The sequence below is a fragment of the Phymastichus coffea genome, unplaced genomic scaffold, assembly GCF_024137745.1.
Source record: "Phymastichus coffea isolate CEN01 unplaced genomic scaffold, Cenicafe_Pcof_1.1 PCOF00004, whole genome shotgun sequence".
NCBI classification, from domain to species: domain Eukaryota; kingdom Metazoa; phylum Arthropoda; class Insecta; order Hymenoptera; family Eulophidae; genus Phymastichus; species Phymastichus coffea.
In genome coordinates this window covers 2,948,093-2,975,449 of record NW_026706815.1, presented here as the reverse complement: position 1 = coordinate 2,975,449, position 27,357 = coordinate 2,948,093, and the positions used below count along the sequence as shown (strand labels likewise).

General features: G+C 38.1%; 1 protein-coding gene across 1 annotated transcript in view; it reads right to left on the bottom strand.

Annotated features, from left to right (window-relative positions):
- LOC131666732 (protein unc-13 homolog A-like) overlaps positions 1-27,357 on the bottom strand; it is a 957,113-nt gene that overhangs the window by 53,773 nt on the left and 875,983 nt on the right. Inside the window, exon 15 of the mRNA XM_058939609.1 lies at positions 15,441-15,603. Within this exon, the coding sequence (XP_058795592.1) occupies positions 15,441-15,603 (163 nt within the window). The remainder of the gene's footprint in view (positions 1-15,440; positions 15,604-27,357) is intronic.

The window sequence follows — 27,357 nt, the reverse complement described above, 5'->3', positions numbered from 1 at the left end:
TTTTGTTGTTGTTGTAAAAGTGAAAGTTTATTTGGAGATGCGGTCCTTTGTCGCTTAATGTTTTTTTTTTGCGGATGGGGAAAACCTAGAATATGAACATGTATTTCCAACGGTGCGCGCGCGATGCAAAAAAAAAAGGGTATGGTCGTCCAGCAATTGTCGCGCAGGTAAACGTTTGGAGGGAAATTCGGCACTATAACCCTGGCATCTCTAATTGGCCCCACGAACAGGCCCAATGTTGGAGAAAATTCTTTGATCCTTCTTCAGGAAGGAGGAAGCAGTCAGTAGTTCTCGAGAACTCGATCCTTGCACCTCGCATCTCTCTCTCTCTCTCTCGGCACCTCGTTGCACTCTCTTTCAGTTATCTAGTTGCTCTCTCAGTTAACTTGCTGCTTTCAGTTGTTTACGTCGTTGTGATAGTTTATCGTAATAGCCTTCACTGGTAACGTGTGTGCTGAATGTGAGTGGGAGTTCCTGGTCTTACATCACGTTCTGTGGACAACAATTGCGTGCGAGCACAGTGTCGTGCCTTTTATCCTGTGACTTGGCGAACCCACGATCGCAACAAGGGCTACCGACACCGTTGGCCTAGCTGAGGATATGCGTGATATCCTTTGAGGCGTCTCCGATCCTGGGCAGCTCAAACAGCAGCAACTCGGCCCTACTCTTAAGGGTAGTATAGTGCGGGCCGTGCCCGTGACCAAGACGTTGGCACTGTGCTGCTCTAGGAGACGACCTTCCTTCTCGTACAAAGTGCAATTAGCGTCGTGTGGTAAGCGAGTAGTTTTAACTTGAATGGCCTTTCACAGGCAAAACGAGCATACCGAAATCTATTAATTGTAAATATGTAGTATAACTCTTTGTACATTTGTCGATTGTATTTGCTCATATTTAGATGGCTTTTCCCTACTTATGACTGGGGTTTTTATGCCGGATAAATACAAGCCTAATTATACTTGATAAAAATATAATAAAATTAAATCCATATCCTTTATTTATTCAATATTCACGCACCATATCCGTATTAATTTTCAAAGAACTTGATATACATGAGACTTATAAATTCTTTCTTATAGGTGATTTGAATTTCTGTGTTGATTATATTTAACTTGGCATTTCTACTAAAGAATTGTCCAATTTGTTCAGTAATAATTGTTTTTATTTACTCTACTCTTATCGCGAACAAAGCTCGAAAAACAAAATATATACAAGTGCTTGAGTATGCTGATCTCAAATAATACGACACGTTCATAATCTCAAATTTGTTATTATATTACTTTGAAAATTATAATAACTAATAACTTAGATACAGTTTTCAATGCAGCACTGCAGCCGGCGTACAAAATTACGTCTTACTGCAGCTAACATTTCAGGCTTTACGCTTTCAAACGCCATTGTTATTTTGTTTTCCAGATCTTCTAAATTTTCTATCTCTGTTCCGTATATACAGTCTTTAAAATAACCCCATAAAAAAAATCAAGTAGGTTTAAATCCGGTGATCGTGGAGGCCAATGGATTTCTCCACCTTGACCAATCCATCTGTTCGGAAACATATGGTTCAGCAGATTAATCACTCCAGCAGCTCGATGAGCAGGAGCTCCATCATGCTGATACCATATGTTTTGCCGATCTTCATTAGGTAAATGGCGCAACAATCTCGGAAGCTGATTTTGCAGGAAGTCTACATAATTATCAGCGCCCAAATAATTAGGCATTTGTACTGGACCAATCTGAATATGAATATAATAAAAAAATTGTATTTTCAATATACTTGAGATACAGAGAATTTAAAAAAAAATTGTATATACATCAAACGTAATAAGATTTAAGTTTAATTATTATTATTCATTATTGTATTTATTTATCAGGCTGATTTACAAGTGCTACACAAAAGCCCAGTAAACACTCCAACAATAATAACATAAATAAACTTTTCATGCAGCAGCTGATGCAAAGAATGAACACTATGCTCAATCCCTTAACCGTATTAGTAAACAAACTATCAAAATGAGTAGTTTAAAACTCGATATCTGTAACGCAAGTGGTCTAATGCAAAGGTACTTGGAATTAAAATCATTCTTAATCTATGAAAATATAAACATCATGTTGATATCAGAAACACACTTTACAAGCAAGAACTATCTCAGTATACCAAACTACACCTTATATAAAATGAATCATCCACTCAATAAAGCATACGGAGGAACTGCAATAAGAATCAAAACAAAAATAATCCACTACATTCACACACACACCAGCGAAATTTACCTTCAAGCAACCAATGTAATAATCGAGGATAAACAAAGTACTATACGAAATATTACAATTAAACAAATACATTCCAATATCCACTGGATGACCAACATATTGGCCAACGGACATGTCCAGGAAACCAGATTTGATTGACTTCGCAATAGTTGAAGGTATGAATAAAACACATATGTAAGCTTCCTCATGCTGTGACCTTACATTAGATCATTCACCGATAATAGTCACTCTAAACTCTACTGTGCACAAAACTGTAAACAACCTCACAAGAACAGACTGGAAAAAATATACAAGCTTCCTAGAGGAACGTATAAATGTAATGTACCTCTCAAATCAACTACTGTCATAGAAAACAGTATACAAACATTAAACTCACTCCTAACTGTAGCTATTAACCAATGCTCCACTACTGTAATGAAGACAGAATATCAACAAATCATCTTTATAGTAGTAGTAGAACAAAAAATTAAAGAAAAACGACTACTGAGAAAAAGGTATTAGATTACAAGATTGAGCCAAGATAAAACAAATCTAGAATAGAGCAGTTAAAGAACTGAAGAAAGTATTGTTCGTACAGAAAAATGCAGAAATACAGAAGAAGCACTTTGTCCAATCGAAGCAACGGATTACTCACTATGAAAAGCGATAAAAAGATTAAATAGACCAACCTCATTTCTTCCACCCATACGTAAAAACTGTGGAAAATGGGCTAGATCGGACGAGGAAAAAATGGCAACTTTTGCAAATCATCTAAGCGAAGTGTTCAAACCACATCAACGTATAATCACTGAACAAGAAAATGAAATCTTACTAGAAGATCATAATACACAGGATCACACTCCATCGAAACCAGTTAAACTAAAGGAAGTACTCAAAATCATTAATAACATAAATAATAAAAAAGCCCTCGGTTATGATATCGTTACAGGAAAAATGATTAAAAAGCTTCCCACGATAGTAATTCAATATATAACAATAATATTTAATGCATGCTTCCGTCATTGCTATTTACCTTCTCAATGGAAAGTAGCAGAGATTATCTTAATACCTAGACCTGGTAAAGAAAATGAACTTGTGACCTCATACAGATCAATTAGTCTACTGCCTCTACTCTGAAAAGTCTATGAAAAAAACATACCAGCAAGAATAAATCAAATCGTAATAGATAGTAAACTTATCCCGGACCACCAATTCGGATTCAGAAGTCATTATTCCACGATCGAACAAGTGAAAAGAATAGTATCAACAGCGAGGAAATCCATAGAAAACAAACTGTACTATACAGGCAAATTTCTCAACATAGGGGGATTTTTTCCCAAATGTTACAGTGATTTACTACAATCTTACCTGCAAGACAGAACATTTCAGGTAAAATTCAATAAAAAAGTATCAACATGGCAAATAATAAAAGCAGGTGTACAACAGGGCAGTGTTTTAGGATCAACGCTATACCTGCTATACACATCGGACCTACCAAAGTCTCCAAATATTCTGACAGTAACATATGCAGACGATACAGCAATATTAACAACACATCAAGAAATAACAATAGCATGGGAAACACTATAAAATTACGTTAATAACTATCTCCAAAACTGGCTAAATACGTGGAGAATAATAGTAAACGAGAGTAAATCAATTCACACCACATTGACTCTCCGTAAAAATACATGTCCACATATTTCGTTGAATGACAAATACATACGCAGAAAGACCATGTCAAATCCTTAGGTATACATCTGGATAGAAGGTTGACATGGAAAGAACATATATTCACAAAGAGGAAACAACTATGATTGAAATGGAGGAAAATGTACTAGCTTATTGAGGAAAAATCCGAGCTAATAATTGAAAATAAACTTCTGCTATATAAAGCAGTATTCAAGCCAGTCTGGACCTACGCCATTCAACTATGGGGAGCCGCTTCAAACTCGAACATTAAAATCCTAGAAAGATTCCAATCGAAAGTCCTACACAGCATAACACACGCACCGTAGTTCGTTCCAAGCGAAATTATTCAAAATGATGTACAGATCGCAACAGAGAAAGAAGAAATTCAAGCTTTATTCGCAAAATACTACACAAAACTAGGAAACCATTCAAACAAACGTATTAGCAAACTTCTTTCGGAATCGATTACCAATACAGGACTTAAGAAACGTAAAATAAAGAAGACACAATATAACTCAAGATAAAAAGCAGTACCTTCGCATTACAAGATCAAAATAGAATACTTACTGGAGTACTCTGCTGATAACATGTAAAATTGTCTATATCGTAAAATAATTTACTGATTGTCCTTTTTATTTAAGGTTGACAGATTGTAAATAAATTTTGTAAATAAATAAAAAATAAATATATTTGTGTGGAAATATATTTGTATGTACACGGAAAAAAAAGTAAGCATAGAGCAAGTGCGTAATTTCGCATCCAACGGCAAGCACAGAAGCCTAGACCTCAGATAGGTAAAGGTTCGACTAATTGCTAGTCGGCACCCACTGTACTGTCGTTAGCTGCAGAACTATAGTATGGGCAGGTCACTATGCGGACGCAGGCCAACTCGAGCGCGCTAGACTTAAATTTGCTCCAGTACGGACTTGGCAAGACCCATGGCTGATACGCTTAGTATGGTCTAAAGTAGCCCGATTTTTACGATTCGAAAACGGAAATGTTTATTTTTTTATATAGAAGCTAACGTTTTATATTTAATTAAGAATAAATGATTCATTGAAGTAGTCAATTATTTCGATATTTCTTGATTGACCTTTTTGGAGAGCAGGTCAAAAACGCCCGACCGCTGGCCGGGTCCTACACAGCAGGGAGCCCGGCCGAGTGGCCGCTATCATTTGATCTTGAAATAATTGACTACTTCAATGAATCATTTATTCTTAATTAAATATAAAACGTTAGCTTCTATATAAAAAAATAAACATTTCCGTTTTCGAATCGTAAAAATCGGGCTACTTTAGACCATACTAAGCGTATCAGCATTGGGTCTTGCCAAGTCCGTACTGGAGCAAATTTAAGTCTAGCGCGCTCGAGTTGGCCTGCGTCCGCATAGTGACCTGCCCATACTATAGTTCTGCAGCTAACGACAGTACAGTGGGTGCCGACTAGCAATTAGTCGAACCTTTACCTATCTGAGGTCTAGGCTTCTGTGCTTGCCGTTGGATGCGAAATTACGCACTTGCTCTATGCTTACTTTTTTTTCCGTGTACTTACAACTTCATTTTTCACGATTCCACACCAATAATTCAAGGAAAATTGATTCTGGTGTCTATTTACAATAGCTAATCTGGGATTTTCTACAGCATAATAATGGTTATTATGCATGTTGAACGTTCCGTCTCTCCCAAACGTCGATTCATCGGTAAATAAAATGTTTTCTAAAAAATGTTCATCGTTTTCGATTCTACGTAATAACCTTTGGCAAAATTCAATCCGCACATGGTCTCCTTCGTTCAGTTGTTGAACTTTACGAAAGTGATACGCATGGAGGAAGTTGTCCTTAATGATCTGTTGTACCTAAGTTAAAAATATAGAATAGTGATTAGATATAAATTATCGAATACAAATTAGATTAATCTAACGACAAATAAAACATGTTTTATGGATTTACATTTACTGCTATTACTAATGTATTACAAATAAAACTATTTAACGATGATGCTGTAAATGTAATACACAAAGGCTCTACGCAATAAAATTATTTGAGCAGCCGGACACTTTCTCTTAATTGTTTTATTTCTAAGTTTCTTGTTGGACATTGGAAAAACTACTAAACAGAATAGCCAAAGAAAACTATCTTTTCAAAATATTGGGCCAAAACAAAATAAATATGCAATCAACAGCATCTGAAAAATATCTACCAATAATAAATGGATTAAAAGAAAAAAAAACATAACAGCGTAAAGAATAGAAAGGATTTAAAGTGATATTGAGAAGTCTATGCATCCGTCGGTCATCATTAACGATTTGAAATCTGCTATACGGAACGTAGATATAAAGTCTTAAGCAATCGGAATATTCGGCATCGCATAACAACCATACCACTACCATTATTCACTGAGTAAATTGAAGATGTATACTATACGTTTTCTCCCACACCTCTCTAGTTAATATCAGAGGATTTTCCGAGCATCGGTAAAAGTTTCACGAATACTTTATGTCCGAATGAAGAAGGTGCCGTTCCAATAAAAGTGTCACACCACTGCCAAAAACGCCATCGAATTCGCGTAATTTCGTATTCTCGGCTGAGCGCTTTCCCTTCTATGTTGCAAGGGACAGAGGCTTTTCCGAGCACCAGCAAAAGTTTTACAGCCTCTTTCCACTATGATCTTTGGAACAAAAAAGATTTCACTGCAACAAAAGTGACAAAACATTGCCAAATATGCCAACGCAGTCGTGTACTCCGATATCGTCACAGAGCGAACTAGACTCTTAGGGTTAGTTATTTCAGGGCTGTTATTAAGGGTTATTATTGATTAATATGTAGTTTTATATCACTACTAAGGTCACACGAGTCGACTAAAATAGTTAAAAATTAATTTAAAAATAATTTAATGTTTTACGTGCAAATTAATGTTACGAACTTCACATTCATAATTTGTTCCGGACGTTCCAAATATCGACCAAGGGATTATGCAGACGAGAAAGAGTTTTTGAGTTATACACGTGGTGTGCAGGACGGACCTTTGAAAATGAAAGCGTAGCACATTGGGAAATAGGGAAATTAACGCGCCCGAGCGGGTTAGGCACACGTGTAAGGGTTGTGTTCACTTTCGCCTGATTTTTTTTTTTAAGAGAAAGTGTAAGGATTGTATTAGCTTTCACCTGTTATTTTAAAGAGAAAGCGCAAGGGTTGTGTTCGTTGTCGCCTGTTTCCTCAAAAGAGAAATTGCTTTAAAGCCACCGAAGAACAATTTAGGAAATTAATAACACTTGTAAAAAACGTCGAGGAAGGCATTAAAAATCAAAGAATGGACGAAATGGGTCGCGTGAGATGAGACATGCACGTTAACGAGAAGTGTGAATCATAGTCACCGCACACACTGCTCGACTTCCAACCTTCGGCCGAAATCCGAAGACGCGCCATAAAAAAATAACTGCTGCTCTCGAGTCTGGGTATTATCACGCGGCGCGACAAGTAGGAAAATGAATCCACGACTGAGTAATTGATAAGTTACTTTAATTATGATAGTTAGTTTAGCTTGCGGTTAGAGGATAAGTCTGTAACGAACTCAGGATCGAGCGGCTTACGACAATTTCTTGTAATCGTTTGCTTGATAGGAATGGACGTACGAGTGCGATCGTCGATGTTGAGTGTGAAATGACAAACGAGAACGAATGTCGCAAGGATGTACACCGGGGCGGCTTGTTGCGAACCTGCGATCGAGCCAGCGGTACTGCTCTCGGAGCTCAAACTCGACTCATGGACGTGCGCGAGCGCGGGATGCGTTACGTGTCCCTGAAGCCAGAATTTTCAGATTTGCGGAGCTTGCTCCCCGAAGGCTGCAGATCCCATTTGGAGTTTTACTCTTGGTTGTATGGGTCACCTCATCTTACTTGATGAATTTTACGGATAGGGCAATGTTGAGATTGCTCCTAGGACCGGCAGGCTGGCGAGTGAGAGCGAGCGAGAGAGTCGGAGGGCGAGAGAGCGGGAACGCGATAAGCGTGCCAGCGTACCAAAGCACGCCTGCAAGGCCCAAAAGTAAACATGTGCACGCGGCGGGGCAGCGTTGACGGCGAGGCTAGCGAGAAAATTGGGCAACATGCGACGTGAAACTGAGATGCGAATCAGTTTACGTCCAGATTCTAACGAGGCGAGTTGTGCCTCTCTTTGGACTCGTGCGCGTTAACTCAATCCTAGTCGAGATCTTTAATTTGTAAAATAGCGGCTTTTTCCTCACACGGTGAGGTTTTTTACGCCGACTATTTAGTTCTAATTTAATTGTAACTTAGTTTATTAAAAAAAAAAGAAATATTAAACTCAGTGTACTCCTTTATTCAATCTCTGCCGCACAATTGCTCACCTCTAACAAATTAGTGCCCCGGGTGAGGAACATCGTTCAAATTGTGCGAAGTCGAGATTGCTGCTATAGTGGTTTGTTGTGCGGTTTCTGGTGTTCGTGAAGTTCATCTGTATCTCTACGATGGTGATGAGAAAATGACGCGCGCCGGCCAACAAGCAGGGGCCACCTGCGAAGCAAGTCCAGCGAGAGGTTATCGCAGCTGTGCCAGCAGCTGCACCTGCGGCACCTGCAACTCCTGTAGCAGCTCCGCCAAGGGAAGTCACCCGCATGAGGTCAGGGCGCGGTGGTGCACAAAGGGCACCAAGGTCTACCCGCCGTTAACGGAAGCGAACAACCGAGCCACCTGTAGTGTCACCGACAAAATCGACTCCATCTGATGAACGGCAACGACCGAAGCTGAGTCTTTCGCTCGAGCCGGAGGTCAACGTCACTAGTACAGCGTCTTCAACAGCAGCATCAACGAGTTACGTGGTCACCAGCGAGGCGAATCGTTAACTTCACGATCAAGGTAGTGCAAGCGTTAGCGATTTTCAAGGCGTAAATTTACTCGAAAGAGCGGTATCATTGTTATCCGGTAGTTTAATCAGTACAGCCAATGTAATCCGCGAGAGCGCAGCAAATAATGTTCTGCAGAGCGATCAATTAGATTATGACAAGCGATTACCGGAGCTTTCCGGAAAGCCTCTGCAATGGATTCATTTTCATAGGATGTACGCCGAGTCCGCGAGTAATTTTAGCGATCGTCGTAACATCGGGCGCTTAGAAAGAGCGTTGAAAGTGAAGACACTTTTGGCAACAACCGAGGATCCGAAAGATGTCATAACCAAGTTAGAAAAATACTTCGGGAATAGGTTTATGATAGCTCAGAATTTCGTTCGTGACCTGTATGCGCTGCCGTGTCTGAAATCTGGCAAAGGCAAATTGGTTTCGTTCGCGACTCAGCTGGAATGCAGTATCGACGGGCTGAAGTTGCTGAAATTGAACGAATATTTGCATAGCATGGATTTGCTATTAAGCGTGGCTAGTAAGATCCCGGACGAATTGAAATCGACATACTATCGATACGTCGAAAATGCGAGCAACTTGCTATCTGACGCAACGTCTCTGGAAAAGCTCGCGAAATTTATGAGCAGGGAGTCGGATTTGGCAGTACGTGCTGGGGTATTCGACATCCAGATCGCGTCATCAAGAGGCAGCGACGGTTCAACGAGGAGACCGAGAGCTGCCGTGATATGCGCTGCAGCGGAGGGACAAGGGGACGATGAAGAAAGACCACCTGCGGGGAACAGATGTCTGCATTGTCGCCGCGGGAACCATGAATTGAGAAACTGTCGCGAGTTTAAAAACGAAAGTACTAGGCACAGGTGGTTTTTGGTCAAGCAGTGGCGACTCTGCTTCAAGTGTCTGGGCGACAAGCACTCGCGAAGGGACTACGACGCGAAGGAAACTTGCGAACCTTGCCGTAAACACCATCACACTCTCTTGCATTCTTTCGGTAGCCATGACCGCCGGAATAATTCTGACCGCGGAAGCCGACGTGATAATGCTGATCGAAGGGAAGATCGCGACAAGAGGGGTCGCGATAATGAGAGGGACCGTGGCGCCAAGAGAGACCGCGATGAGAGAAGGCGTCGCGACGAATCACGCACCTGAGATCACAAGTCAACTTCTCGAAGAAATTGACTAGCAGCTCGCACGAGCCTTTTACGCGCCGTACCGCTTAACATCGACGGGCCAAAAAGGAAAGCGACGACGTGCGCATTGTTGGACTGTGGAGCAACGGCTACGCTAATCGACAGGGGATTCGCGGATCATGTCGGTTTGACGGGGGAGCCCTTTAGGACAAGCATACACGGCTTGTATGGTATGAGTGTAGTTCGTTTCGAGAGAGTTAGTTTTTTAGTCAGCGGGCTGTTTGGCCAAGAAAAGATCGCTCGTACGCTAATTGTACCAAAGCTAGATCTGCCTCTGCAAACGTTGTCGATAGAGCTCGTACAGGACGTTAAAAAGGAACACGATATCCCGATATACCCGTACAAAGACGCTAAGTTGAGCATTTTGATAGGACAGGACAATTGGCCGTTGATTATGTGTGACGAATCGCGGCGGATTGGGGATAGCGGGCTCGTTGTTTCACACACGCGATCGGGCTGGTTGGTACACGGATACATCGAAAACAGGCAGAATTCGAAACAGAGATTCGCAAATACTCGCGAAATGTTTTATCGCTACCGAGGAGGAGATGACGGAACAACAAAAGCTCACGGAATTAGAAAAATTAGTTCATGACTATATAGAAATGGAAAATTACGGAGTAGTTAAAACCGAATCGAGAGACAAAAACAACGAACGGACTTTAGCGATTTTAGAGGCGACTTCGCGTAAATTTAGCGAGGGATGGCCGGACACCTTCCAGACGTTTTATGGATCTTTTCTCGATTCCGCGATTTTTGAGTAATTCAAAGTTTACCTATTTTGTTGCATAAGCGTTCTTTTTGTTTTTATATCTGTAATATTCTCGTAGTTTTAAATTGCTTGTTTTTTGTAATATTCATCGTCAAACGGTTCCTTGTATTTGTGAAATTAAATAAATCTAGAGTGTTATAAATATTGAATCATGAGTCGATTATTTTCACCCACCTCACCTGAACATAATATATGTTACTTACCGTGGAGTAGGTTAGATTCAGCATGCCTGCCGCGTTTTTAATGCTCCTAGTCGGATCCTCTTCTAAACACTCTAATACATTTTCTTCATTTTCCACGTTGCGTTTAACACGTGGAGCACCGAATACTCCTTGTCCAGCACCTTGATGAGCAAGGGAAATGAGGTTGCCGTTCTCTCGACCACGATATACCGCTTCCAAAATGACATTTGCATCCGGACGCCTTAAATCAGGCGGGTTCCTGCGGTCCAACGCAGCCGTGTACAAACGCGCGGCTTCGTTAGCATTGCGCCCGGCCTCGCCGTAAAAAATAATCATCTCCGTATACTCTGCCCCCGTATACGGTGCACCACGACCGACAGGCCTTCCTCGGCCACCCGCACAACCTCCAGCTCGACCTCCACCTTTACCGCCACGACCCCCGTGATCACCCATAATTAATGCCGGAATGTAATTTAAAAATTGCCACTTTTATTCGCACCGAACGCAACTTAAACAAAATTGGTTACACACTATGATGAAACTTATTGTAAAGGATAGCGCCACCACATGTTTGTAAAAAAAAAACTTTGACAACAAAAACGCATCAAATTTTTTAATAAACATGTTCTGATATTTAATTTTAAATACAAAAGTTTCCGTCAAAATTCAAGATTTTAATTTATGAAGTTTATGTTTTTTTTGTACTTTGAATTTTTTAAAATAAAAAATTGTTAAATAATTGATTCAAAATATTTTTTATAAATAACAGCGAATGATAAAGAAAAAAAGTTTTATTCTGATAGAAATGGTAAAAAATTTCCAAAATCGACATCGAAGTCGCGTATTTTCGTACGCTTGTCCGCGCGTATTTCCCCTCTCCTCTGCAGCTAATGTAACAGGCTTTTCGGAGTGTCGGCAAAAGTTTGACGAATAGTAATGTCACCGTCAGTAATACCGAATGGTGAGCGAGATACAATTAATCTCACTCAATAAGCAATATTTGAAAATAAAAAGTCTCAGTATTAAATTTTTACTTAAATGCTCTTTATTTGTATTTCTAGTAATAACTAAAAGAATCACTTTTGAATTGATTAGAAAAATTACTGTTAATTTATATGATTGTTATAAAGTTATTAACAAAAATAAATGATAAAACTTTCCCTCTCTCCTCTCTGGTTAATGTCAGAGGCTTTTCGGAGCGCCGGCAAAATTTTACAGCCTCTCTCCTCTATGATCATTCGAATGAAATAGATTTCATTCAAATAACAGTGGCAAAACATTGCCAAAAACGCGATTGAAGGTGGATACTCACGAGTGTGCGGCCGCACGGCTTTCTCCCTCTCTTCTCCGGTTAATGTCAGAGGCTTTTCCGAGCGTCAGAAAAAGATTCGTGAACACATCTTATCATGACCTTTTGAATGAAAAAGGTTTCATTCGAATTAAAGTGGCAAAATATTGCCAAGATCGACATCTAAGTTGCGTACTTTCGTACGCTTATTACGTAAAATTATTATAAAATTACGTAAAATTACTTTAAATGTATATGTTTGTTATAAAGTTATAAAAAAAATAAATTATAAGACATTGTTAGACAGTTTATTCTAAGAAAATGACATCTTTACAAGGCGATTCTTTCTTCTATGCGCTGCTAAGCAACCAATGATATTTTGCAATGTTAGTTACCGCGTCGTCTCAATCACCGCTTCGGTTGCTACGGCCAAGTGGAGGGGAAAACAGCAAAAGAGGAGAAATTTGGTAGTCGACCGAAACGACGCTCTGATTGGTTGAAATTATTAATTTTTGAAATTAATTTTCTCGGAAAGTATTGATGATAAAAATTTTTTGAAAACGGCAATCGATTCAGAAAATTTTGTTCTACAACCCATTTTCGGGAACTATAATCCTTCTGAATCACCCTGTACAAATAAGGCTGATAACAAATTGAAGGCCAGAATTGTAGTAAGAGGCTTTTAACAAAGCGAAATAGTTGAAAATTTTTATTCACCTGTTGCGAGAACACAAACACTAAAGATTCTGTTAAATTACTGTTTACAAAAAGATTTAGAAATAGACCAAATGGATGTTGAGTCCACATTCCCTAATGGAAAAATAAAGTCCGAAGTATATGTGAGACAGTCCCAAGGTTACGATGATAACACGGGGAGAGTGTGTAAACTCAAGAAAGTACAGTACGAACTACACGAAAGTTCACGCGCATGGTATGAATGCCTAGACGAATATTTAATAGGTTTAGGATTTGAGAAAAGTAAAATTGATTATTATTTGTATTTCATAGAAGTTAATGATGAAAAGGTTTATTTGATAATTTTTGCTGATGATTTATTAATCTGTAGTAAAGACAGAAAATTATTAGAATCTATTCAAAATGTTATGTCTAGGCGAGGAGATGTTATGGCTAGACGTAATAATGTTTAAAATACTGTCGCGTTGGTAAAAGTTGGATCTTAGTCAGGAGTTAAGGTTGGTTAAAGGGATAGCGCCTCTATTATATGTAGTATATTTAGGTAGATAACTTAGTTTCTTACCTTGTTAGGACTGGATTTCAGAAGAGATTTTACTAAACAGCCTCAGGTGTTTGCACTTGATTAAGATTTATTGTTTAAAGACAAGTTTATAATGCTTAGCAGAGTACTATTCCGGTTCTGAGTTGCCGGGCAGCGAAACTTAGAAATAACTAAATCAGTATAAGTATGAGTATGTATGAGTACTAGCGTGAATATGAGGTACCGCGGATTCTGATCCAGCCTTGTTATACCATAGGCTGATGTGCCCCTCCCCTTGTTTTGCCTAATTAATATGCGGTGAGTAATATTCGCGGAAATATTATGGAGAACGTGCTTAGCCTAATCTATCTCGTAATATAGATTTACAAATGTTCCCGGAAAGGTTGATACGGTAGGAAGTTAAATTACCGACACCCGATTAGTTACCATAACTCGTTATGTGTGTTCTCGTGACATTTAATTTCTTATCATGGTTCGTCACGTATGTTTTCTTAGTATCGACGTGACAAAAAGAACTTAGCTGAAAAATTTCGAACGAAAGATATGGGTCAAGTAAAAACATATCTAGAAATAAATATTAATTATGATTAACGTAATCATCGTTTAATGTTAGATTAAGAAAATTATATGAAATCATTGGCAAAAAAATATGTAATAGAAAATGCGAAATTATATGCGACTCCAGTGAAGCAAAATTAAAAATGTGAACCTGCGATATCAGAACCAAGTAATGTAAACTATAGAAATCTAATAGGAGCACTACTATACATTAGTTCAAATACTAGACCAGATATATGTTATTCTGTAAATTATCTAAGTAGATTCCAAAATTGTTATGATGATAGTTACTTTAAATACTTCCTTAGAATATTACAATATTTGTATTATACTAAAGAATTAAAGTTAGAATTTAAGAAAGACTTAAAAGCTGATATATTACGTTTTGTTGATGCTGATTGGGCAGGAGATATTATTGTCGAAAAATCTACAACGGGTTAATTGATAAGAATGAACGAAAACCCTATATATTGGAAATCAAAGAAACAAAATATTGTAACTAAGTCATCTACCGAAGTAGAGTATGTAAGCACTATTAATATGTGTAAGCGAAATTAAGTTAATTAAGAAATTGTTAAATGTTTTTGAAATTGAGATTAAAAATCCAATATGTATATATAAAGATAATAGTGGCGCGATAAGTATAAGTGAATTTTGAAATTCAACGAAGAATTCAAAATACATAAAGACTCATGACCACTTTGTAAACGAAAGTTATTTGAATAGAGAAATTGTTGTAATGAAAATACACTCTGAGAAAAATACTGACGATATTTTTACAAAGTCCTTAGGACGAATTAAGTTTGAAAAGTGTAGAGAAAATGTAAATTAATGTTAGTTTATCATAATAATCAAATAAAAAATGTAATATGAGAATCGTTTGGCAAGCTAAATTTAAGGAGGCGTGTTGAGTTATGAATAAATTTATCTTAGTTATACTTGTATGAATAAATATATGACTGAGCGACACTGTACGTTGAAGAGTCCGCGAGCATCGCGTCGTATACGCACGATAGAAAGAATTCGGCTCTTGCTCCCGACGGCACGTAGTGCGCCGACCTTCGGGTCATGTACATGTTATTGGTTAAATAAATTGTAAGTTCTAATCACGTAACGTCTTTAAGCTTCTTTTACGATCCAACCACACACCTCTTATTTTAATACGTATAGTTCATATATTATTATTATTAATTATTATAATTCTATATCCGTTCATATATATATATATATATATATATGTAGATATATGAACACTTATTTTATATAACGTGGCAACAAACATTGATAGGCTATACAGTATCTCACAGTAAATAGTTGTAACTTGAATTGAATTATCATCACTACAACATAACGATTAAATGTTAACTAATATTAGAAAAGAATCATCTTATATTAGAGTTACTTACAAGTAGAATGTTTCATTGTATTTGGGTGATAGGGTATTATTTTTAGACTTTGTTGCTTGTTTTCTCTTCTTATCAGCTAAATTTGGTCCTATAAGATTTACTTCTACAAATGGTTTAAACATGCCACTAGCCAAGGGCCACTTCAAATTATTTGCAGACATGACTGTAATTAGAAAAAATTAATTATAAATTTTTAATATTCATAAAAAAATTCATGAAATAAATGTATAATAATGAAATTCATACATGAATAGATATTTGGAAGTTTTAATACTAAATTAATACTAATCTCTAATAATTTAAACCATGTGAATAAGATTTTCTTCGGAACATCATATATGCTTGAAACAAACTTTTTCTATATAATTTTATTTACTTAGAGAGCATATTGTGATTTTTGATCTATTCCGATAAAACAAAAAATCTATCTTATGCTGTATGATAAGCAAAAAGTTTAAAACACTGATAAATAACAAGAAGCATTAGTTGACTTGAAGACTTCTATACTGAAAATCTAATATATTTATGGATTACTTATTGCATTAAAATGACATGGATTATTCAGTTTGTTGAAATCTTTATCTATTAAATAAAGATCCATGAAAATAATGCTCGATTGGGTTATGTATTTCATAATGGTGTAGTTAGTAAAAGTGTATTATGTTACTAGTACTCATATTTTTATAAATTGTATTACACTTCGTTTACTCAAATAACATAATTCAAAAAAAGGCTAGGTCGTGGTATCAATTCATCTTGCTCTAAATTTATGCGAAGTTAAAGACTCATCAAAACCAAGTATATATATACCACGCAATATAATATAAACAGTCACTCAAGCTGTGACCATACTAGATTTTAATCGTGATCAAATTATTAACCTATACGACTCGTCTTATTGCATTTGAGGTTATGATATTTTTTTGGTATCACTAATCAAACAAGAGCAAAAAACACTGTGTGTTGATTTTATTTACTCATCGTGACTACTGTCCAGTAGCTATCGTTACGATAATTAAAACAAAAACTCTCTCAAACATCCTTTTTGAAGCAGTAATAAATCTGCTTTTGCCCGATATTTATTTAATTTATTATATTCTCGTCTTCATGAGTATCTCTATTATGGAGTGAATTTAAGTACTAATGACCACCTAACTCATGATCAAAAACTGTTTCTAAGTGTAAGTTATACTGTAATGCGGTATATTACACGGTTTTGCCTGAGAGTGTTGCATTATTTGCAACACCTCAGGAAAGTCATCTCCGTCCCTTGCCGTCCCGTAACCAGCCGTATAATATTAACCTATACGCGTCCTCATTCAAACACTGATTATTTTCCATATCTGTTCACCTAAACCGGAGAAATCCACGAAACAAGTAGACGAACGCGATCCGATGGATGCTCGAAAAAATGGAGCGCACTATGAGAAAAAGAGAGCGCACGTACACACATACTTACGACCACGTGTTGCCGACCGGAGAGAAAACACGGAAAACTTGACTGGGAAATGCAGCGGAAATGCATGTTGATGATACATGCAGGCCCGTTACACTCTCAGACACTAACACTCACACTTAGAGAACGCTGGCACACCTGGGGCGAATAGAAAATCGCCGATGAAGCAGCAGCCGGCAATCAACTGTGTCAGGCTGCTGAGTACCATTGGCGACATCTTGAACGCCACACACACATATACACTGCTGCTGATCACTAGTGGCACCCGGAGACAGACATGTCACATAACCGAAAAGGCAGCGCCCCAGGAGGCGCTTCAAAGGCTGGTACCGAGACACGAGGTGCACGCGTGAGAGAGCGGGCGGCCATTTTGAAGCGCTGAGTTAGACTAAACATGAGCGAGCGAGATAGACTCAAATTGAGCGAGCGAGACAGACCGTATGAAGCGAGCGAACTAATAAGTATTATAGATTCAAATGTAAATGCGATGATGACAAAACCGACTTTAATTATTTTATTATTTGCAAAATAATTTAACAATGTAACTTAGATATGAAACATTAAAATACATAATTATTTGTATGCGACCTCTACAATCCCTTACATAGAATAATAAGCGACAAACAATTTGACGAATTAAATTGACAAATTGATTGACGAAATTCGAACTTCTGACGAAACTCGCTGGTGACGTCACGATCAATAAGCGAATTAGAATGAAATTTGATTTTCGTCCGCATCGAAAAATAGATAAGAGTAGGGGTAGATCTTTCTCACCAATCAATGCTAACTAACTTAGTGGGGGTGAGAGAGGGTAAATAGCGACGAAATTAGGAGATAAAATGAGGGCGCTGTACCTTTCTAATTTAGATATTGACCACTGATAAAATATTCGGAGGGCGCTATCGATATCCGAATTAGCATATCAGCCAATAATAGGATTTCTTTTCGGAAACAGGAGAGGAAAGCTGATCTTTGACCACAGAAATTCGTAAGTAGGCAAAGTGCCACCCACCTAAAGTAATTGTGAAGCGCGGGCGTGAGTTTTCTAGGGCTAATAGATCGCCGTGACGCGTGGATCCATCGACGCCGGTATTTTAGTGCTTCAGTTAATTCGAACTGACCATTCCGCCATTTCTCCGAATTGACGTGAGTGTTAAAGTTAAGCGAAAAGTATTTTAGTGCTTTAGTTACTTCGCGCTGACCATTTGCCCGTTTATTAAAATTTAACCTGAGTGCTAGATCTAATCGAACAGTATTTGAGTGCTTCAGCTACGTCACGCTGACCATTTCGCCATTTTTTTAATTAAAGATCAAACGAAGAGAATGCTAGTCTTAGTTAAGTCGCGCTGACTTTTCGCCGTTTCTTCAAATTTGTCGTGCTAGGAGAGAGTAACAGAATTTAGATAGTGGACTAGGGAATCACGGTTTCCAAGTCAGAGATCAGAAGTATAGATCGTCGCAGATTTAATTCGCCGGGACGTGTAGATCCGTACCACTGTGTATTGAGTTGTGTCGAGTTTCACTGACTATCCGCTAATTAGACCGCTTTTGTACACGTAGTTTGAAATAAATGAAAATTAAGAGTGACCAATTTTCATAATTTTGCGTCATATTACCCTCCCTTCCCTGCATACTAACATTATTTTCAGCCGTGGACGGTTAATATCGGGAAGATAAAGAGTCACAACCTGAGCTGCCGGCATTTTACGGCTACGAGAGAACGGAAGGAAACAAATTGTTGGACACTAACGGCCTGAATCCAAGGAAATCGCGGGACAACGTATACCTGCCCACTCTGCGCAGTCGCACCATGGGCGAACAGAAATACGTCGCGATATTCTGGCCCTATCCCTGACGATCGCTCTAATTAGGTAGGGCGGTCTGGCGCCCTATTAATTAATCGAGGAGAAAGGGCCACTCAAGCCTTGTGGCGAAAGCACTTCGAGTGTACAGCTTAGACCCCCCGAAATTCTCCGCCACAATATTAAGATTTATGGAAAATTTGTTGATCTCACATTTTATGGATTTAGTATTCGTGCTTTACGTTCGACTGTTTCTTCTAGTAAAAATCTGAATGAATGGAGGGAAGGACAGGAAGGATGTCGAAATTTATCATTGTGGTTCCAGTTGTAATCATCGCGGAGTAAGCATTGCTTAATCATCAACACGAGGATAACTTTCAGTATTATGTTATATAAGATTTTTTATTAAGTTATTATATAGACCAACTTATCATATTTATCTTCTTACTAGAGAGTTCAGTCATCGTTTTATATATGTGGAGAGCAAACGTGAAGAAGATGAGAGATTTAATGTAATATTGAGAAATATACACCCTTTAGTTGATATTAAAGAGATAACATCTGCCGCAAAAGTCCACGGAATGTGTATTAAGTATTAAGAAAGAGAAAGTTATAGAGTATTAAACAACCGAAATAATCGGTATCATATGACTACTACCGTTAAGATACCACTACGCTGTTCACTGTAAAAATAGAACATGATTATAACAGCCAAGAAAAATATAAAGTCAACAGGTTTTAGAATGCCGTAATTAAATATAAACCATCGCACGTTAAACGAAATATTCCGCAATATCATAATTGGTAAGAACTTGAGCATACAAAAAACTATTGAAACAAAAATAAAGTTTCAGCCAAATACGAGGTGTGTTCAAAAAGTAAGGTGACTTTGTATTTTTAAGAAAAAATATTTACTTATTTATCAATATTTATGTTGTCCCCTTCAAAGTAATCCTCCTCAGATACAATACACTTATGCCAACGATTTTTCCAATCCTCAAAGCACTTCTCATAAGCACTTTTCGATATAGCCTTGAGCTCTTCCAGCGATGCAGTCTTTATCTCTTCAATCGTTGCAAATCTCCGTCCTTTCATAGGTCTCTTTAGTTTTGGGAACAAGAAAAAGTCACATGGGGCCAAATCCGGTGAATATGGTGGCTGAGGCATGATTGTGGTGTTGTTTTTGGCCAAAAAATCTCTCACAAGCAAAGATGAGTGAGCAGGGGCATTATCGTGATGCAAAAGCCATGAATTGTTTTTCCACAATTCTGGGCGTTTTCTTCGTATTGCTTCCCGCAAACGGCGCATAACTTCAAGATAATACTGTTTATTGACCGTACGTTCATATGGTAAGAACTCCTGATGCACCACGCCATGGTAATCGAAGAAAACAGTGAGCAAAACTTTGACATTTGATCGAACTTGGCGTGCTTTTTTCGGTCTTGGCTCATCTGGGCTCTTCCATTGGGATGATTGGACTTTGGTTTCGATATCATAACCATATACCCATGATTCATCACCAGTTATGACCCTTTTGAGTAAATCTGGGTCGTCGTTGACGTCATTCAACAGTTCTTGAGCGATGCTCATGCGACGATTCTTTTGGTCAAAATTTAGCTTTTTCGGAACAAACTTCGCTAACACACGTCTCATGCCCAAAACGTTAGAAAAAATTTCTTGGCACGAGCCAAGCGATATACCAACATCCTCAGAAACTTCTCTGATAGTGATTCGACGATTTTCCAGAACAATTTTCTTCACTGCTTGAACGTTTTCATCAGTTGTTGACGTGCTTGGACGTCCAGAGCGAGGCTCGTCATTGGCATCTTCCCGGCCATCTTGAAAGAGTTTGTACCACTTGTAAACATTTTTTTTACTTAGAACAGTTTCATCGTATGCCACCGTCAACAATTCAAGTATTTCGGAGCATTTTATTTTATTTTTTACACAAAATTTGATGCAAATCCTTTGATTCATAATTTTCGATAGCAAGAAATCGCCGAACACGCAAAACACTTATAACCTTTACACCTCTGACAACCAAACAAAAAATGCTATACACTTGAAACTTGGTACAAATGTTCGGGAAGAGTGTACCAACATAACAAAACAAAAAAATCGATAATCGAAAGTACGTTGCCCGTGAAATTTGAAAAGTCACCTTACTTTTTGAACACACCTCGTATGCTAAACAACACGCAAGTGAAGACTGTTTGATTAGAGAAAATATTAAAGAAGTAGAATGTACAAATGATCACAGTGCAAATCACGTTATAAATTATAAAGAATACCCAGTTCCCGAACAGCTTCAACATAAATTATACCTCGGATTAAGGAAAGAAAACTTGAAGTCAAAATAATAATCTCCAATCTTATTTAAATACGAATAAAAACAGAGTCAGACCTAATAAAACACACGCCCAAGCAACGTCAAAACAAAAACAAGAGAATAAGACAGAAGAATCAAATCAAACAAATACTCAGGTAGTATCAAGTAAACACGACAATAACGCAAATCCAAAAGAATCATATAATGAAGCAGTTGATGCAAAAAATGGACAATTAAACCTATTAACAGTATCAGTATATCAATTGGCACAATCAATATTTTGAAATATGCTATCTGTAACACAAATGGGCTTATGTAGCACGGTGGTTCTGAACCAACTTTAAATAGCATGGAAAAGCACCACGAAAAAAATCATGGGGTTCGATTCATAAACACAAAATGTAAGCTCATTTAAATTTTTACAGAATTTCTGAGGGCCGTTTTTGAAAAAACTCATTTTTGAAAAAAGAAATATAAAAAAGTGAAAAAAAATCACGTTTATGTCAATTTTTTTCACGAAAAAAATATTTGCAACGTCTAAATATATTTTTCGAAGCTTAAGTAAAAGTAGTTTTTCTAATTGGTATTCAAATAAAAAATTATTTTTACAAAAAATTCTCTATTAGCATAAATGTACATCGTTTCATTATAGTGCGTATCAATATATCAGTCTTCGTCGAAATGTTGAAACAGAGCGTCGCACTCGATTGTCAGGTGTGTTGTGGAAGTTATTTCTCTGTTTTGATCGCGTCAATGCATGAGAAGTATTGTAGTCTTTCGCGAATATGCATAAAATAAAAAGTCACGCTCTAACCCACGAAGAAAATCGATCGAAAATATGTTTGTTGTGTTTACAAAAGAAAAATGATTTGAGGGATATTGCTGGTGCATTACTGTTAAAGATTGAAAAAGTTTGCAGTTATGATGTTAATGATGTTAATTTACCCAGTGCTATTTGTAGTTCATGTAAAATTAAAGTATATCGTGCTGCGAAGAAAAAAGAAAATGGTGATAGTACAATTAAAATCACTTTGCCAGATTATTCTGGTTTCAAAAAAGTTATTCGTAATACGAGGAATGTTGATGGTAATATTTGTCAGTGCGGCTTGTGTATGATTGGAAGATCAAATCGTGCTACATCTAATAAAAATGACACTGCAAACCAAGAGAAAAGAAAATGTGCCAAGTGTCAACGGAATTACACTTATGGACGAAAACATATTTGTCGAAAAGTTATGAACTATAAAAAAATAGAACGTGTCACACAAGATTTGACCTTGAAAGAAAAGGAACATTTGGTTTGTAAATTGATTAAAAACATAACAGAAGAAACAAATACATCGTTTGATAAAGGTAAACTAGTAGCATTATCCCAAACTCACGGAAAGAGAATGCGAATAGAAGTTAATAAATCTGAACCAAAAGGTAAAAAACTTTGTCGACAAATTTCGGATGAAGACTTTAACAAAATTTCAATAGATCTCAATTTATCATCAAACAAAGCTAAACGTTGTGCTAGAGCTATTCGAGTTGCAACGAATGATAGAAAATTTTTCGAATCCAACCTGAATACTAAATTACAGAAACTAAATCACACACTCGATTCTTTTTTTGAAGTCAAAAACTGCGATATAACAGATATAGCGAATGGAAAAAGAACTATTTCCTCCCAAACCCTCGTATTTTGTAACAATGTTGAAAAATTAGTAAGCACAATTGTAGAAAAAAGAAATATTAATAATAAACACTTGAAATTCGGAATAGACGGAGGTGGGGGTTTCTTAAAAGTCTCTCTTTCAATACAAAACGACGATGACAGTATTATAGAAACAAGAAAAAATACACGGCAAAGTTATAGGGATGGTATTGCTGCAAAGCAGTTTAAAGATACAGGTGTGAAAAAAATATTATTGCTTGGCTTGGTCGCACACACACAAGAAAATTATGAAAATGCTTTGATGTTATGGCAACTTTTGAAGATTAAAAATATTGAAAGTACAATAGCGACGGACTTGAAATTAGCAAATGTTCTAACAGGTATAATGGCACACTCAAGCATGCATCCTTGTACGCGGTGCACTGCATCGAAAAATAATCTCAATGAATGTGGAGTTTATAGAACTATTCAAAATTGTGAAAATAGTGCCTGTTCCTGGAAGAAAAAGGGAAGTATTAAAACAAATGCTAAAAATTATAATAACTGTACAGATAACCCAGTGTTTTCATCACAAGACAACAATAAGAAAATCATTGATATAATACCACCACCTGAATTACACCTTTTAATTGGCGTTCTAAATACTGTATATAAAGATATGCTCTCTTGTTGCGAAAAAGACAGCTTACGATTGTGGGCTTACGATTGTAATGTAACTCGTGAATTCGTGCACGGTAGTCCAGCATTTGCCGGAAATTCTTGTAAGAAACTTTTGAATAGTGTTGATTTATTACGAGCGAAATGTTGTATCAATTGCTTGAAATACGTTCAGTGCTTACAAAATTTCCGAATCGTGGTTGACTCTTGTTTTTCTTCTGTGCTTAAACCTGATTTTCGGTCTTGTATCGCTAAGTTTAGAAGTAGTTATATTGCTTTGGATATTTCAATCACGCCGAAAGTTCATGCAGTTTTTTTTCATGTACCTGATTTTTGTGCCAAAGTTGGAAGAGGTCTTGGTTTCTACAGCGAACAAGCTTTGGAGTCATTGCATTCCGATTTTCAAAGTATTTGGGCGAAATATAAAGTTCATGAGTCTCATCCAAACTATGCCGAAAAATTGTTAAGAGCCGTTCAAGAATACAATTCGAGGCACATATAAGTGATCGATCAATTAGAAATCTATTCTCGAAAACTATAAACTGTGTTATATATGTGCCTTGTATAATTGTTATGCGTTACTATATGAAGTTATTTTATTTATTATGTGTTTTATGAAGAATATATTTATTACAAAAACTCAATTGTCATTTTTATTTCTATTTTCCAACGTATCATTTATGCTAATAGAGAATTTTTTGTAAAAATAATTTTTTATTTGAATACCAATTAGACAAACTACTTTTACTTAAGCTTCGAAAAATATATTTAGACGTTGCAAATATTTTTTTCGTGAAAAAAATTGACATAAACGTGATTTTTTTTCACTTTTTTATATTTCTTTTTTCAAAAATGAGTTTTTTCAAAAACGGCCCTCAGAAATTCTGTAAAAATTTAAATGAGCTTACATTTTGTGTTTCTGAATCGAACCCCATGATTTTTTTCGTGGTGCTTTTCCATGCTATTTAAAGTTGGTTCAGGACCACCGTGGTAGAGGTAGCTCGAATTAAGAGCATTTTTTATCAACGAAAATATAGATTTCATATTAATAACCGAAATATAATTCATGAGAAATAACTATTTCAATATACCTGATACAAAACAAATCACCCATACAATAAAACACACGAGACGGCCTCCACGCGACCTCAACGCCCAGTGGTGGGGGGAATGCGCTCAAAAACTGAACGCACTACTTTAAATCGGTTGCGCGGAAAAAAAATTGCTCTAACTCGAGAACTTACCCACCAGTTTTAACATTTTTTTAAGGGGTAGCAAATGAAAATATTAACAATTAGCATGCTTTTGTGATCAACTAGCCTACGCTTAATTTTTTTATACATGACTTTATAATTTTTAAGAATTTTTTTTCTCACTATGACGTATTTTTTAATGGACAATTGGTATAATGCACTGCAACGGTAGACGATTTAATTAATCGAACCATTCGCGATTCTGCTTCTCGCGCGTTAGTTCTAACAGTTAAGAGAGAGAGGGGGCGCGCGATCTTTTGAATAAGCAGTTACGCCTCAGCTGTGAACGCGAGTTACCGCCGATTTGTTTTCGCTGAATAAAGTTTTCTTTGGTCAATTACGTGCGTGTGTGTGCAACGACAGTATTGCAGCAGCAAGCACCGGTGCAGAAGCAGCAGATTGCAGTAGATAAAAGCGAATAGAGGCAGCGCAGCTGATAATAGAGGGGCAGAGGCAGTTGAAGTTATTGCAACAACAATTACGGCTGATCACCGTAATTGCACCGCATGGTAGGTGCACCTTCCGTCATATTAAGCAATACAAAATATATTCGGTATTTTGTTTAATCGTGTTATCGTTAATTTCTTGTTTTTGCGTTGAGCGTTAGTTCGCGGTAGAATTCGAATCTACTCTCTCTCTCTCTTTCTCACGGAAAATAGTTAATTGCAAAATTCTATTCGCGAGCGTTAGTCTTTCGGCCCTACAAAGACTGTAGTGATTTTTTATTAATTAAAGTCTGTTAAATTAATTCGCCGTTTTCGTCATTTAATTTTCCTAGTAGCTTAAGTAATTGCAAAAGGCTTAGGTTTTAATCCAATTACATGTAGGGGATTAAGAAAATTAGGAGTAAAGTCGCTCACACTTAAAACTCATCAAGTGTAACAAGACACGTGACTTAAGGTGAGTTCAACTCCGTTCGATAGAAGACAACTAGGATAAATCATCTGACGTTAAGGCGAATACACGTATTATCATACGTGTTTAACATCGTGGGAGTTTGTTCTTAAATAAATTTCCCATTTTCAGATTTATCTCCGCCGTTACATGGCGCCCAACTTGTATTAAGATCCGTTTAGTGCGAATAGGATTGTGCGTCGAAGGTAATCGGCGCACGAGAGAGAGAGACGATTGCGCGAGCGCTTAGGAAGGTTTGAGCGGGTGGTAGCGCGAGATTATAAGCGGTACGCCCTCTGCTGGGGAAAAAACGAAACCACTTCGAACTTTTTACTTAGAAAATTGTTAAGTTGATTGTTAAAAGGGCCGAAAGCGATAATTATAAGTGGGTCGAAGTGATTTCAGGTCGTTCGAAGTAATCAGGTGTTAACCCATTTCAGTCACAGTTTGGTGGATAAAGGGAGGTTAGAAGCACCTGAACGACGATAAAGCGGAGAGCACGACCCAAGCGTGCAGTCCAGAAAATATTAGCCAGGCGGAGCAAGCAAACAGCAGGCTCCGACCTTAGGTAGGATATTTTTATAATATTTATAGATAGTTTGCGGAGACTGCGCGCGCTCATAATCTCGCAAGTTCGTGCCTTATAAAAAGGAGGCGTTAAGGATAGTTACACTAAATAGTGTATACCCCGCTCATACCTTGGGTGATAGGAAGCGGTAGTGGTCGATTAGGCCGATAATATCAAACCTCGACCGCATCCTACACCCGTGCGGAGGCAATATCGCTCTGTTGTCAGCTCAGATTGACAGTTGGGCATTAGAGCTGACCTCCGCACAGCGCGAAATTTATTTGGCGGATTTAGAGCTGCGCAAGGATGAAAGTGTCATCCAGCAGGCGGCTAGGCTTGGGAGATGGTTGCTAGGAGAGTACACCGTCACAGATTTCGAAGAGACCACGCACAGTAAAGAGGTGGCGGGGCACAGGAGGCGCACCCGACAAGCGTGGCTCGACACAGTCTGTGACGAGTTGGTAATCCATAGCGCAGACGAGAATAGCGACCATCCCCTAAGGATCATCAATAGGGGGGAATATCCTTGACAGATATGTCAAGGACATTCGCCAGCCCGGATGAGGACACTGAGGGTGAAGCCAACCGCCAAGAAGAGGATGAGCTCATCGAGAAGGCCCTACGCACCCAGGAGCAGGAGGAGGGAGAGAGGAGACGGAGCAATCTGGATCTCAGGTCGCAGGAATCCTGCACCCGTAAGGAACTGCAACCTCAGGAAGAATTATCCTTGAGTGAAGCTTTCCGGGAAATAGAGTACCTGAAGGAGGGAGTCGACCGCAACCGCAAACTGGTTGGTCGAATCCTAGAAACCCTTCAGACTCTTACGGGTCCCTTCAGAGGTCATGCGCCTACGAATACGAGAGCTGGAAGACGCAATGCATGAGATGGCCAATGCTAGCCGTTCTTCTCAGCGCGACTCGGTTCAACCGCGCTCCGGACGTAATGTGGACTTTCAGGACACATTCACCTGTCACTACGATTCTGGGATTCCGGGAAGCACACCGGCTCCTCCAAGACCACTACCCAGAAGAAGGGACGCACCTGTTCGATAAAGGAGTCGAAGCGGATCATCTGGCACCGGTCCTCAACTATCCTCATAGCTCTCCACAACCCAAGATGTTAGAAAAATTGTCCGCGGATGGAAATTGAGGTTTATGGGCAGTAGGGCACAGAGCGTAGATACTTTTCTGTCAAGGTTGGAAGATCTGCGCGTGGGCGCAGGGCTAACTGATGACGGAGTGCTTTGTTCCGTATCAGAGATCCTCGAAGGTAACGCGAGGACCTGGTACGATAACAAC